The sequence below is a fragment of the Vidua macroura genome, chromosome 25 (genome assembly GCF_024509145.1).
Source record: "Vidua macroura isolate BioBank_ID:100142 chromosome 25, ASM2450914v1, whole genome shotgun sequence".
NCBI classification, from domain to species: Eukaryota; Metazoa; Chordata; class Aves; order Passeriformes; family Viduidae; genus Vidua; species Vidua macroura.
In genome coordinates, this window is record NC_071595.1 from 7,527,033 (window position 1) to 7,542,630 (window position 15,598).

Genomic DNA, 15,598 nt, shown 5'->3' on the forward strand with positions numbered 1-15,598 from the left:
GCTCAGAAATTTGGGAAAAGAAAGGAAAAGCTGTTATCTACTACCCTCTCTACAACTTTGTAATTTTAAGGAGGTGGATTTACAATTATTGCCTACTGGCAATGCTTGAATTTGTAAAGCATTGCTCCAAAACGGAGCATTTGTGGGTATCTGCAGTCACTGTGAATTTAAGGCAGTGGGTAAGAAATCCAGATTTCACCCTGTCTGGCTTCAGCAATACACAGGTTGGTTGGGATGTAAGAAATTCCCAGCTGAGGAGAAGGAATACTCACCTTTTTCCACTTCAGGTTCAAGTAATAGTAGAGCTGTAACTACCCAAGAAGGAAGAGAGGGCACCCAGCACCCCCAAATCAATAACCAGCCACAGCTCAGTGAATGTTCCCTGGGGTGTCTCTGCCTCAATTGCTACTTTAGATTTTTAAACTTTAAATTTTGCATGAAAAATTACTCTGGCTGGAAAGAGCAGACATCAGACACACCCCAGGAGCTGGGTTCAGTGCATGTGCCATGCAGAAATCGCTGTCTACATGATGCATAAGCAGAAAATATTTATATTTGGCAGGCTCAGCACTAGCCCAGACCGAGCAGATGACCAAGTCCTAAAATGCCGTGCTTGTGCTCCTTGAAGTTGAAAAAACCCATTCCCAAATCCAAATACTCTTGCAATGTCCACCTGGGGCCACTGACTTGCCTTGATCCTGCTCACACCAAGGACATCCTGATGATCAACCCTGGTTTTGGACTCAATGAATGTGAACCCTCTGTGTTCTGAAGTGACATTCCAAGCCTCAGCAGAGCAATGATTCAGCACAGGGCACTTTAAATTATGCTGTGGAGTGTGACTCTAATTCCCGGAACAGGTACTTTGCAGGTCTGATGCAGGGATGCAAGAGTGGGAGGTACACAATGAAGCACAGGGAGCTAACAAGAACCTTTTTGGCATCTCATGACCTTTTCTGGTCAAGCTCCCCAGCCTGGGATATGACGTTGTTATAGTTCTGGCTACAAAGACACATTTTAACGCAGCAGGGAGCATGCCCCATGGAATGGCGTGCTTTACCTGGGTTTCTGCACTGCTCAAGGAATGGAGATCCAGCGATGGGTCAGTTTTAAGCTCGGGCTCAGGAGCTGCAATCGGGGCTTTCACCAGGATATCTTCATCAGGGCTGGCTCCTAATCCTGCATCTTTCTGGTCACCTCCCACCTCTTTAGGAGCATCAGTGTCTTTGTCCTCTCCAGATACCTGAGACTTGGGCCTCCTGAGGAAGGAGGAGAAGAGGCGGGAGAGACCTCGGCCCTCAGAGGTGCGACGTTCTTTTTTGCCCTGCTCCTCGTGTGTGGGGGTGTCTCCGTTGGAGGCCTTCTGCCTCTGGGGCTGCCTCTCCGGTGTTGGCTGAGCCCCTTCCTCTAGGGAAGCTTCTTGCTTCTTTGTTTCAGCAGCTCCTTCCTCCTCCTTGGCTTGCTGCTGTTCTGAGTTGTCAGCGTTGGCTGCTGGGCTCTTTTCTGTTGTCATGATGATGCTGTATGAGAGGAGCAAAAGGGCTCAATCAAGAGGTTTCCAATACCCATGTCTGACTGAGCTATTCAAACCAACCACGAGCACAGACACGCCATGTTCACCAGCCACACCACCCTGTCACAGAACCAGAGTGGAAGGGACCCACAGGGATCATCAAGTCCAACTCTGAAGCAAATGGCCTGTAAGGGGATGAAACCCTGGCTGACTCCAGCTTACTAGATCAGCAAAATCAAAGTCATTCCTTTTGCTAAAGTTTGCTTTGTAGATAGTCTTTAAGGTCCCTTCCAACCTAAACCATTCTAGGACTCTATGATCTAAAACACGCCAAGCCACACTGCTGGCAACAGCACCCATTCAGTGTTGAGAAATTACACTGTTCTGTACCAGGCAAATCCAGTGGAGCCCAGCAGACTTTGGGATTCATAGGATATTTGCACTGTACACTGGAAAAATGTCAAATGAAAAGGTTTCCAAACAACATCCATAATGGAGAGCAGATTTCCTCAGAGCTTGTGCTATTAAGCTGATGCAATGTTTATTTCAACTTTAGCCTGGGCTGTTGACACAAAAAGATGGAAATCACATGAGAAGAATATCTATTTAAGGTATAAAGAGGACCCAAAATAATCATGCTGTAGAGGGGATAGAAATAATCTTTGCGCACCATATCACATGTATCTGCAGCAATAAATTGCCACTGCTTACACTGAGCAAATAGCATATAATCCAATATGCCTCAAGCCCCCAGCCTGAGCCTCAGTGTATAAACGTTTGCTCAAAATATACATTTAAAATTAAGAAACATTTCAAGATGTCATCGTCCTACATATTATTGCATTAATCAACTTTAATTTAACTCATTCTGACTGCTAAAAGAACCAAAGTGCTTGAAGGAGAAAAGCTCTCCCAGCTCTTCAAAGGACTTTCCCCTTGCATTTAACGCAAATATTTCATATTATGTCTAACGCCATAGTAAAATCAGCACAGCATCACAGACCTTCCCTGAATTTGTTTCTCCAGTGACACAAATTTGCTGAGGTTACAGGATTTGGTTTGGGGTTTTTGTTGGGTTTTTTCACTTGGACTCAGCCCCAACAGCCAGTCTTGGGGACAAGCTGCAGGGCTCATTTTAGCATGGTCTCCTCCAGAAGCAGAAGACAGAATTACTCTCCACTCACCATCTCCCCTCCGTGAGCTGCTCTGGGTATTTCCAAACCCAATGGAGTGGCAGAGACCACTGAAACAGCAGCTTCCAACTTGCACTGAAGAAACAGGCACCCAAACAGAGAACCTGCATCATGAGCACCCAGTGGACCAGGGATTCTACAAGGCAGAGAGGGTACCCAAACCCAGATGTGCCCAGATGTGTTTGCAATCAGCTTGCAGATGGCAGCATATGTGTGACTTGTCCTTGCAGCTCTTACTTCTGCTCCCCTTCCTCCTGCAATCCTTTGCCACAGATGCTGCAGGCCCATTAGCAACCCATGGGTCCTACTGCAGAGAACCCCAGCCACCATGCAGCCAATTTCTGCTCTCGTCAGCTCTCCAAGAACGCCTGGAGATGCTACAAGGCAGTGAAGAGGCCAAGGACTCTGTTCAGCCAAACACCCATCACCCCAAACCCACTATGCCAACAGCCAGGGCAAAGCTCCCAATGCCCCAGCACACACAGAATGAAAGGGATGTTCTGCAAGCCTGTCCCACCACAATCACACACCAGCAGCCAGCTCCCTCAGGCACCAGCTGTTGGAGCAGCCTGCTTTGTAGTTGCTTCCCACTGTGTTTGTTTTGAATAAATACATTTGTAGGAATCGTTATCAAAACGCATAATAACATTGGACGAGTTGCTCTTCAAACCAAAAAGGCAGAACCAAAGCTTTAGAGATGACGTTGGTGGGGAGGGCACAGCTGAGGAGCAGCTCTTATCGGCTGCAGGAAGCCCCAGGGACAGTCCACAAAGGAACATTTCCTCTGCATGTACTTTTCTCTCTTTAAACACCAACAACTTGGAACCAGATTTGTTGGCTTGTTTACATTTCAAAGCCGGAGTCATGGACCTTTCCCAGCGCAGGAAGGTGGGTCTGGCTGGCGATGAGCAAACATCTCCTTGTCTTTCCTCCCTCCCCCGAGAAATATGCTGCAGCTCAGCCAGATCCCCTCGGCAGTGCTGGGGATGCAGAGGAGACCTTCTTTTCTCAATAAACATTTCATAGCAGCCAGCACTAATAACTCACTGGGTACAGCAAACATCTTGCTGCGAGACCCAAGTGCACTGCTCCAATGCATGGACTCCTGGCTGGCTCCCTCCCTTGGAAGTTTTATGCTCAGAAATTATTTTCCCTACATTCATTATCAAAAGCAAAAAGATTTTTAAGTAACATAACTGAGAGGTTGTCCATGGCAAGGGGGTGGAACGAGATGGTGTTTAAACTTTCCAACCCAAGCCAGTCTGTGATTCTGTGATTATACACAGAAGAAAAGGGCGTTTCCTGCAAGGAGATGGGTGCCAAGTGGTGTTTTGTTTCCAACTCAGCCCACAGCAGAGCAGACACAAAGAGCGAGGCTCCCACTACTCTTCAACCCATCCCTTGGAGAAGGCACTGCCCACAGCCAAACCGCAAGCAGGTTTTTATTTAAATTAGATTTTCTTCCCTTGCTATTCCATAACGCAATTCTGCTGAGCCTGCAGGTGCCTCCAGAGCTCCCTAGATGCTGGAGGAAGATGCTCTGCTATTGTATGAGCACCCAAGCAGTGCTGTTAACCTTCTGCTCTGAACGGCCACATTGTAAATACTTCATTTGGAGGGGATTTCTTTGGTACAGGCTGAAGGTTTGATGTCAGACAGCCTGTAAAAGGCAGGCTCTTCACAAGTCTGGAGTGGAGAAGGTGTTAAACACTATGGAACTACAACAAAACTCAGATACGATCCCAGAGAGAGATTTCGGAGTAACAATCTCATCAGAAAGGAGTACAGTATGTATTTGTATCTAAGGATTTTTAATCTGAAGAACACCCTCCAGATAAGGCAGTTTTGGCAACTGGAAGCAACCTGAAGAGAAAGGCGTTAAATACTTCCACAGCAGAAAACAGGCTGAGCACATCTGCACCATGGGGTGACCTCCCACCGGCAACATCCCGCCTCATCTGAACTGGAGCAGCCCCCGGGGGTGGACCTGGACCTCCTCAGGAATGTTGGTGCTTTGGTGATGAAGAGGGAGCTCCACAGATCTTCTCTCAAAAGGCATCAGCAACTCTGAACACCAAATGTCAAAGCAAAACAGTGCAGGGACACCTCCTGAACCTGCTGTACCTGCAAGGACTCTACAGCCCCCCAATACTCGAGTCCCCCAACCTCAGTGCTTATCCTTCTTTCTGGCCAAGGGCACAGTTGTAGAGAACACACAATATCTCCCTGGGCTTGGTGTAATTCATACATACTCATCCCTCTTTCCTGCATCAAAATCCTCGAAACAAAACAGACTTAAAAGGTGCGCAAGTGCTCATTGCTCAGCCTGCTCCCAACATATATGGTTCAATGATAAAATCATGGAATGCTTTGGGTTGAAGAGACCTTAAACTCATCTCATTCCAACCCCTTGGCATTGGCAGGGACACCCTCCACTAGACCAGATCACTCCAAGCCCCATCCACCCTGCACTAATTATCTGGTGAGCAGATGATGGCCAAACTCAGTTTCATCCCCACATGGCTCCATGGGTTCTGCTCTTGCAGACATCAGAAGACAACCCCAATCTAAGCCAAACCATCCTCATTTTCCATGCTGCACACACACACAGAGACTTATCTAAAAGATTTTAGAGTAGCTCAATACACTGCAACAGTTCCCTGTTGAGAAAGCCTTCAATCCTCAAGAGAACACTAAATCCCTTCCCCTCATGGCACTTGTGCTCTGGAAGGTTCTCATTAAGAGGTGGCACCTGAGTTCCCTGGAAATGACAGTGCTGCTCATTTGGGCTGTTCCATGATGAGCTACAGAGGCTCAATGAAGGTAAGTTTAGATATATCTGTCACCCTCTCCTACCTCTCAGCCTACTTCAGTCTCTCTTATTTAGGCACCCAGTAAGTTTAGTGACAGTAAACCGAACCTACGCTGAAGGAAGGAAGGAAGGGCTAATTAGAAAACAGGAAGAAAGTCTTGCCTGTGAGGGTGGTGAGGCCCTGGCCCAGTTGCCCAGAGAAGCTGTGGCTGCCCCTGGATCCCTGGAAATGTCCAAGGCCAGGCTGGATGGGGCTTGGAGCACCCTGGGATAGTGGAAGTTGTCCCTGCCCATGGCAGGGGGTGGGATGACATGAGCTTTAAGGTTCCTTCCAACTCAAACCAGCCTGCGATTCTGTGAAAAATCTAACTTATGCCTGTTTCCAAGCCTGCAAAAATGATTTATGGGTTATGTCATAACTTACTTAATTTCCAGTGGCTTAGTCTTTCAGAGAAAGAAGAAAAAGGACTGTCCATGTGGAAGGTTCAGTTCTTGGAAACACAAACTGTCTTGCAGAGATGCCTAACACCAGATAATGGGTGGGACAAACTGTCTTGACCTTCCTACGCAAAAATGTGTGGCTTCACTGAACACTGCTGCTCCAGCAAGAGCTGGAGATAATGATAAGACAGAAATTTCTGCTAAAAATAGTCAATAGCAACAGTGTGGTGGGTTTTTTTAAAATGCGTTCCTTCTCATTTCATAATGTGTGTGAAAAGCACATAATTCACCAGGGAAACAGAACGCTGCTTGAAATAGAGAGCACAGCCCGAAAATTCAGTTTTGTCAAGACCTGGTGCACGTGCAACAAACCTGTGGGCGGGAGAGGAGGAAACTGCAGCTGCCACCAGCACGACTCACTCCACGTGTGTGTTATGTGTCCTACATGTCATTTTTACTACAGTAAAGAAAACACTGGATAGAGCTTGAAGCAACTTCATCTAGTGGAAGGTGTCTCTGGCCATGGCAGAGGGGTGGAATGTGATGGACTTTAAGGTCTCTACCAAACCAAACCAGTCTGGGATTCTATGACCATAGCAGGGAGCTGTCTGCTTGGGGGTTTCAAGCAAGGTAAGAAATTCAAATGCAATAAAATAAGCCTCTCAACAGAAATTCAAACAACTTTAAAATAATCTAAAGACTCAGAACCTTCCAGAATTAATTTAATACATTTCATAGAGGAATAATTAGTGCTGACATTTTATAACCCCTCTTTCTATTAACATGCCTCATTTTTCTGTGCTGGTACTTTGGATCATGAACATAAAGGATGTCATCACTCAGCCTGACCTGGAAGGTAACAGGAGACTTCAGGAGCCTCACTGAACGGGGCAAAAATAAACCACCCAACACAACACAGATGGCACATTACAGCTGCCCGGATTTAATTCTCACCAGACCAGCCCTGGTAATCTACTGCATGTCGGCAGCACCGTGCCCCTCTCCCATCTCCTGCTATCGTACAGCTTTCCTGTTTAAATGAGGGCAAAAATAGTAGCTCACCATCTGCTGAAAGCAAATCATTTATGTCAAATTGAAGACTGGGCTTATAAAATGACCTGACTAAATGGAGCAGTAAGTGCATTATAAACAACCAAAGGGAGCCGAGCACTCCTCCTCCGTATCCTCAAAAATCCTCCTGGATGGTACAGAATTCCTTACATAGAAATTAACGGGCTTTGCTCATTTGTGAAGTGCTGAAATTTAAATGAAAACATGTACTTGTCACTGGGGCCTTGTCTACAACAATGGGTTTGGAAAGGCTGCCTGTGTGGGACCTATCTGGAAAACTCACTTGAACTTGGAGCAGTTGGATCCAGAACAGAGACACGGAGAAGGCACGTGCACCAGACTGCCAGCAAAATCAAGCTGCTCATAGACTCTCCCTCCTCCCATGGCAATGTAGTAGTTGGCTAAGAAGACTAAGAAAAGCATCAGTTTAATACAAGTGCTGTTTCCTATTCAGTAGCAAGCAGTAACTCTTGGGGCTCCCGTCCCCTCTGCAGCAGAGGCCAGAGCAGAAACAACATGGTTTCATCTCAAATACACAGTGCCTGATGGGGCTGCTTCTTCAGAAACAAGTCTCCAAACCCTCCTGGGGGACACAGCGGCTCAGCCTGGCAGGCAGCAGTCACTCCAAAACCATCCTTTGCCGAAAGAGCCGTATCTGCCCGACCTGGCGGAGGGAGGGATCCATCCAAGCCCACCCTACGAGCAGCTCAGCCCCTGCGTAGTGCAGATAACATCCTGGGGCTGCTCCCTTCACCAGCCTCCCATGGAAACAGGGAGCACGGGCACTCGGCAGGCACCAGAAATCTGTGCAAAGAAAAGCAGTGGGAACGGTGCTTACAAAAGCACCATGAGCGAGCCATTCCATCACAGGGAGGCAGTGGCAAGGACAGGCTCCATCCAAGCAGGTCACCCCATCACAGCCACTCCTGACTCCACACCAAAGGAATACCCGCAGTGGCGATGACAGCACAGCAGAGATGACAATGCCACCGCTGCGTGTGACGATGGCTCTCCCTGCAGCAGCATTCCATCTTGTTAAAGCAACAGTTCAACAGAAATAAGCAATAGCTCTCAATCAGCTGAACAGGAGGATTTTTTCCATGAATTATTCATAACATGGTTTTTTTCCCTGACTGAACACAGATGTGTTTACTTACACTGTGCCTCATTTACACTCAAGGTTTAACAAAACAGGGCTCATATTCTTTCCTTACAGTTTACCGAGAACGTGAGTAAAGTGCTTTTTGCTTTTGTTGCTCTCCCTTTGGTTGCTTCCAAACCAAAGCTATAATTAGAAGCCCCGAGGGCCCCGCACGCTCCTTTGATAAAGAGCTGCCTGTTAGATAAATACAACCCCTACACACACACACACACACACACAGAGGCACCTACCAGGATGAACTGCTGCTGCACCAAGAGCCACAAGGATGTTTGATGCTAAAACCTCTTAACAGGCTCCATCACTGACTGTCCCAGTTCACACACCCCTGCGTGCCAGGGACATTGCACTTAAGCGCTTCATTTGTTACTTCACGACTGTAATGCAATTTGCATTCACCCAAGTGCCTCAAATATATCTGCCGCACCCTGGTACAACACCCCAAATTCATTAAAAATGACCATGATCACGCAGTTATTCGGATGCTATTAGCACACGTGAAATGCACAATATTTGAACTGAGGGAACCACTTACAGGAAGGGCTGGGAGAACAAGCACTGGGCTTGTTCTCTGCTGAGCCCTCATGAAATCTGGCGGAAAAAGCTGGAAGAAAACGTCCTCAACCCCAGCTTTCAGCTGGGCTTACTGCTTCAAAATTGCCATCAAATATCACAGAATCCTAGAATGGTTTGGGTGGGAAGGGACCTGAAAGCCTATCTCGTTACTCTTCCTGCCACAGGCAGAGACAACTTCCACTATCCCAGGGTGCTCCAAGCCCCATCCAGCCTTGGACACTCCCAGGGATCCAGGGGCAGCCACAGCTTCTCTGGACAACCTGTGCCAGGGCCTCCTCACCCTCACAGGCAAAGAATTTTTCCTCACCATCCCACCTAATCCTGCCCTGAAGTCATTCCTCTATTCTCTCACTATCTGCCTGTGTAAAAAAGTCAATCTCCCTCCTTTTTATAAACTCCTTTAGGCACTGGAAGGGGCTCTAAGGTCTCCCTGAAGCTTTCTCTTCTCAAGGCTGAATACCCACAACTCCCTCAGCTTGTTAAGGACACTTAAGTTAGTCACTACAGTACCCTAAGCTGATTTCAAGACCTTTTCTTCTGACAGCAACACTCCAAACATATTTAATGCAGCAGAAACATCATTCTCCCCCACAAGAGCCTGCAGTGAGGTAAACTCCATGGTGCCTGGGTCTGCCCAGGGGCGTAGCTCTCCCAAGGGAGAGCAACAAAAGTGGTTTTGTGCTGTTTTAATCAGTTTTAAGAAGTTGTACCAGCTGCCAGGCTGAGTTTATCTACCTGGTTTGCTCTCACATGCTCACTGCTACCATCAAGCAGTGAAACGAGGTTGCAAGGTAACTAAAATTACCATTACAGTAATTATCAGCCTCAACATTGCACTTTTAAAGATTAATGACCCTTACCTAGGAGTGCAGGAAGGCGCTGGCCAGCTGCAGATTATTTACTAAATTCCTCAATTATTGGGTTTCTGGCCAAGCCCCAGCCACTTACATCTTCAGAGCAACACGGGATGAAGAAGCTGGAGATCTCCTCAGCATCCACCAGCATGGAACGAGCCAGATCCAGCACAGACATGGATGCCAGCTATGGAGACACAACTGGGACAGCAAAAGCTCCGAGGAGCCCAAGGGAATGGGTCAGCGAAGCAGGGGGGTTGTGAAGCCTTGTTTCGCTGGGTGGGTACAAACACCACAGGTATCAGCACGCAGCAGCCTGTGCTGCTGCTGAGCTGGGGGAAGGCTTTGTTTCAGGAAACCCCACTTTTCTGAAGTCTCCTCTTCTTTCAGGGCTCAGCATCGCATGCAACAGCACAGAGAAGGAGAAGAAATCCATTCTCACCACAAACCTCAAGCTGCAAACTCCCAACCTTCAACAACTTGGAAATCACAAGATCAGACAGCTTGGTTTTAGAGCCCACCCAAAGCTAACTGAGGTCCCCTATCCAAAGCAGCAGCAAAAGCCCCACTCCAAGCTGGCTGCAGCTCCCCAAGGCACATAGCAATGAGGAATGCAAACTGGGATGCTGCTGATCTTGCCTCAAGACTGAGAACAGCCAAGCATCTTCTCTGGGCACTACGCACAGGAGGGAGGTGAGGAGACACCTCCTCCAGAAAGCTGCCCTCTTCTTTTTTTTCCCTCTTTTTTAAAAAACATTGCAGGTGATGGTTAAATTCTGCACCACTCCCAGGAAAAAAAACCCATGGGGACGATCCTACTGCGCATCTGCAGGCTCCTCTCTATGCCCAAGAAGAGCAGGCAAACATCTACATCCTGGGTGTAACCATGTTCCCAACAGACCAGGCAACAGGCAGAAAACCAGTTACCCAGCTGCTCCCCCAAACACTCAGAGCCCGGAAACAGAAGCTGTTTGTAAAGCCTCAAGGGACTGACTCTGTTTGATTGGGACAAACTCCAGTGCCACCAGAGACCCAGAAGGATGTTGCCCCAATGAATGCAGCACCAGAAGAGCACTGCATGTCCCAGGAACATGCTCGAACACGTCACACCACCTCCATAGGGTGGTTTTCTTCCCAGCTTTCCTGCTCGTGATGCTCAGTGACCATAAAGTCACCCTTGACCCTGAGGTCGTTCCACAAGCCAGGTAGCAAAGGAGAAGATGGTTCCTGGAAAATCACTGCAGGTTTTGTAACAACTCCCACACAGAGGATGTTCTCCAGAATCCCCCTAGGGATCCTGCACCACAGGGCAGGTGATGCCCACCCTGAGTTAAAAAACCATTGGGATATCAGTGCTTGGATTAATGAGACATCCTCGTTGGCAGTCCTCATCCCATAACAAAGTCATTCTCCTCTTAGCAAGGCTAGGGAGAAGCCCTCAGTGAGCACACCTTCCTAATATTTCCATTGCACAATGTTCTTTGTCCTCTATTGGCACAATTTGGCCTGTTTCACGCATGCAGAAAGCACCTCACAATGCCAGGAGGTTCTGCCCTGTGTCCTCACACACATCCCGCTTCTGCTTCAACACAACAAGATCCCACAGCACCATCCAGAACAGCCAAATAGTTGGGGATGGGTACCAAGATGGTAGGAGACACCAGGACACCAAACTAACCTGGGGTGACACAACTGTCAGCTTCCCAAGGCTGCATCCCAGCATGGCTGGCAGGGATGAAAATCCTCCCATCCCCACCAGGAACAGGAACCAAACAGAAAGGGAGTGTGAAGCAACAATTAAATAGCATCATGTACAGTCAGCAGTCAGTTATGGCACGTAGCTGAGCAGCTAAGTCCTGTCACCTCCCAGAGCTGCTCCTTTCGTGAGCACAGGGACTGCAGCAGAACCCCTCTCACCCCCTCAAGATTCGGCTTCCAGCCATTTCCACCAGTCTGTTTTCTTCCATCCAGCAGTGGAATCAGGCAGCTTTAGTTTTTAATTCTCTTAATTAGGGGTGTGCAGCAGTCTTCATTCCTTAATTACATTCATTGACATATCTGATGCAACAGATTTACAAACAACCATTTTCACTGAAGGTGGCTTTGAATCAAAATTGCCGTTGAATTCCCACACTGGCTGTGCAGTGTCACCAATGGGGAGAAGACATAACATGGCGTTCTGGATGCTTTAACAAGACACACAGCTTGGAAATGCCATTTTCATTAAACAATCACCTCTTTCTTTGGCAGAGCAGATAAACCACTGGCAGTCTGAGGCTTCGGAATGGGAGCACAGCTCTCAGAAGTTTACAGCAAAAAAGTGACCACTTCAAGCAATCCTCTCCAGTACTGACCCACGGGATGGAGGAACAGCATTTCAGTGCCTATCCTGATGATTTTGGTCCATTACCATTCAGTAGCTCAGTTAAAGGCAGACAATGGGGATGCTCCATTTCAGCTGCTCAGCTGTCAGGAATCCCTTTGATCCTCTGGGACAGCAAACACTCAGTGAGCACTTTATCACCCCCACTTCTGCTGCAGCATGAAAATAACGATGCTGACACCTTCTGCCTGCCCACAGAGCCATGGCAGCATTATCCCACAGGGAGCCTGTGCTCACTCCTGCTTTGAATTACTGCCCCAGATCCCATCCTGATGCACTAATGGCTCACCAGGGCACAGCAGCTGAGCTCCAGCCAGCAGCCTGGCCTATAAGCAGTAGGAAACAGTGAACAGGATATTAAACACCACCATGGGGGGAAGGGAGAGCACTGATTTAAAGAATGAGATGAATGATAAGATGGTATTGTGAGGGTTTTTTAACCACTAGAGACCCAAGTAAGGATCCATGCTGGTTCCGGCAGCACGCTCTGCTCAGCTCCAGCATCAGCCCAGGGTCGCTGCAATTATTTGCATGGAGGAAATGTAAACAAACATCGCTTTCTTCAGACTACAGAAAGGAAAAGGAAGTTGTGTTCACCCTCAATACAGCAGGGAGGGGTCAGAAATACACTTTGCACCCACATTCAGGGGCTGTTTGCTCATATTTTTGGTCGCCGCCCTCCTTTCTGTGCTGGATGGGTTGGTGTGGGAGGCTGTCGCAGGTTGTGATTTCACTGAACAAACACCAGCACAGCCACATTCCACCAGCTCTCAAGAGGAATTTTCTACCTCTTCAATGCCCACCTTTGCCTCCCAGCACACCATAGCAGGGTTAGTGTTGAGTATCACACTGGTGCTCCTGGATGGCCCTTCTGCTTCTGAACAAAACACCACAGCACTTTCCCCTCCAGCCACACTTAATCCTGCTGATCCAAACACTGCTCCATCCAGGAGCTCCATGGACAACATGTACTAAAAGGATCTCTCCTCCTCTCCTGTCTGGCTGCACCAGACCTGCTCTTTCTTCCATCACCCCTGCTCTTTCTTCCACTACCCCCTGATTCCCTCCAACCTTCCCCCCACTTCCAGGAGCTGTCCAGGATCCCCTTCCCCACCAACTCACACTTTTCTCCCCAGTCCTCTCCCTTTTATCTTGTATTACACACCACACTGGGAGAAGCTTAACGCCCCTAAGGGCATTAAAGGGAGCGTGGTTATGAAGTCAGGTGGGCATGTGCACTGGGGAAACTGGGGCAGCACTTGGAAGTTGTAAACCAGCTTTCTCCACTCCCACCAGTGCCAATGCAACCTGCCATGGCACAGCCAGGACACTGCTGGCCACCAACCAGCTGAGAAGACAACAATAAACAGCTTCCAACTCTTTTAACATTGCAATATTTTAAAATAAATGAAGAGCCAATACAGACAAAATAATTCTTTAGTAGAGATAAAGCATATGCAGAAAACAGTAGCTGGTTTAAATTTCTCCCTAATAAAATAAATTGTACATGGGGCTGGTGATGCTTTATGGATAAGATACAGCCCTATAAACACAATTCAGCATTTAAACTTATTTTATGAGTTAGGTCTCAAAATAATCCTTATTCTATTCAAAGTGTGTGCTTGTGCATATACACACAAGCCCCCAACAATATAATGGTGGTAGGAACAATCACATGGTTTCTCTTTGAGAAGCTTTGCTTATTTTCCTCTTTTTTATATTTAAATCCTTGTTGTGCAATTGCTTCATGCACAGCTGAAGTTGCACTGAGCCCTAGAGTGCTTCATCCAGCTGAAAGCTCCACAGGGTGCTCACAGGGACTCAGCGCAGCTCAGGTATTTATCAAGTATCAAAAGCAACAGCAAATTAAGAATAAACCATATTATTCTCAGTATTTCTGATCCAAAATCAATTGGTCTTGCCCAGTACTGAGGAATAAATGGAGAGCCTCAGCTAAAATTATGCTGCTAAAATCCTGCGAATCCCACAGTCACAATTCCAGACAAGTGAGCCACTCTTTTCACTGTGCTGCTGACAGCAGGAGCCACACAACAATATTGCTGAAATCCACATTCATGCAGCACAAGGGAATAAAATACCACACAGATCCTCTTTTCTGCAGGCTCTGGTGATACCATTGTTCAGGTTAAAACTGCCATGAGAAGACCCTTCAAACGAGGCCAGGGTAAAAGAGTGGAGAGAGCAAAAAGCATCGGTGAGCTCACCCAGGTGCCCCAGCCAAACTCCCTCTTTGGTTCTCCAATAAATCCTAAACCACCTCCTTTGCACTTCCTTCAGGTTTTCTTTCTATACATACAATCTGAAGGTAAACAGTCACCTGTTCCTCTCTAAGATGAAAACAATGAACATACAAACGAGGTCTGAGCAGGTTGAGCTAGCTGGGAGGCACCTCCTCACCAGTGTAAGCTGTGAGCAGGGCAATACAGAAAATAAAAGTAGAGAAATGGGAGCTCTTGCAGTGGCAAGAAGTGTAGTTTAAGAGTAAACAGCAAAAACAAGACAGAAACAAATACAATGGGCTGGTCTCTGGAGAGGACATCGGTGCACAGCCTGAGCTCACTCCAGCTCAGGCTCTTTCCAGCTAAACAAGCCGCAAAAACTCTTTAGAAGTGAACTAGAACTCAACAACATGAACATTTCATTCTCTTATTCCTAAGCATGGGAGATGTTTAAAAAGTATCTGCCTATCCAGGCTGTGTCCCCTGTTCAGCACCCAGGGAAGGAGAAGAGGAGCTGCCCTGCAGGCTTTGGTTCGCTGCCTGGGCTTCGAAGTGCCTGCGTTGAGCACGGATCTCACTGGCGTCACCACCATGTGGACTTGCTGTTTCCCAGGCGTTTTACCTGCTGACATTACAGCTGCAAGCCTGTTTGTTTTATTAAACCATGCTCCTACTCTTAAGCTACCATCCAATTACTGCTCCCAATTACTCGGCGCTCAAGAGCCAACATTAATTACAGAGTACCCTGCGAACAAGGCTGCTGCCTGCTGAACTGCACAGAGCTGAAGCATCCAGGACCAGGATCTCTCCTCAGGGAGAAGAAACAGAGATCCCTCATCTCAGAGGTGGATTAACAGTCCTGAGCATGAAGGGCAGGTTTGGTGAAACAGACCATGAGCATCACAGCCTCAATGCCCAGATTTCAGCAGCCCTTTGGACCCCCCAAGTAGCCACAGCAATAAATATCCATTTTTCCCTATGGGATTCAACAAAACAGAGCACCAGTTCAAGCTTGGGGTTGTTAACCCAGAAATCTCCGGGATAAAGGGCAGCAGCAGCAGCCAGTGCCGTGTAAATGCCCATGAGTTTTAAGTGCCTTGGCAAAGCACTCAAAACCAGGAGGATGAAGAACCCAAACTCTATGGGAGAAATGCCTGTGTACCGTGGCCCTTCAAGCACAGGTACTTTTATGCCAAGAACTGAGCTGTTCAGGCATTAATAACAGACCTGTGAGGTTAAGACCCAAAACAACTCCCTGTGCAGAGCCCAGGGACACAGGAGTACAGCCTGAGCCTTCGGGAAGAGCACAGAATGCCTGTTTGCCTTCACACAGTGGCCTCTGCAGACAGCAGCATA

At 47.6% G+C, this 15,598-nt stretch overlaps 1 protein-coding gene across 33 annotated transcripts in view; it reads right to left on the reverse strand.

Moving 5' to 3' along the window:
- The window catches only part of EPB41 (erythrocyte membrane protein band 4.1), a 95,601-nt gene that overhangs the window by 49,740 nt on the left and 30,263 nt on the right, over positions 1-15,598 (reverse strand). For 28 of the 33 annotated variants that reach the window (XM_053998687.1, XM_053998685.1, XM_053998680.1 and 25 more), the window contains one exon: positions 1,061-1,520. In XM_053998687.1, the coding sequence (XP_053854662.1) occupies positions 1,061-1,513 (453 nt within the window). In that variant the 5' untranslated portion in view covers positions 1,514-1,520. Of the gene's footprint in view, positions 1-1,060; positions 1,521-1,903; positions 1,924-15,598 lie in introns of those variants that run through there. The other 5 variants (XM_053998683.1, XM_053998688.1, XM_053998689.1 and 2 more) reach the window with 2 other exon arrangements.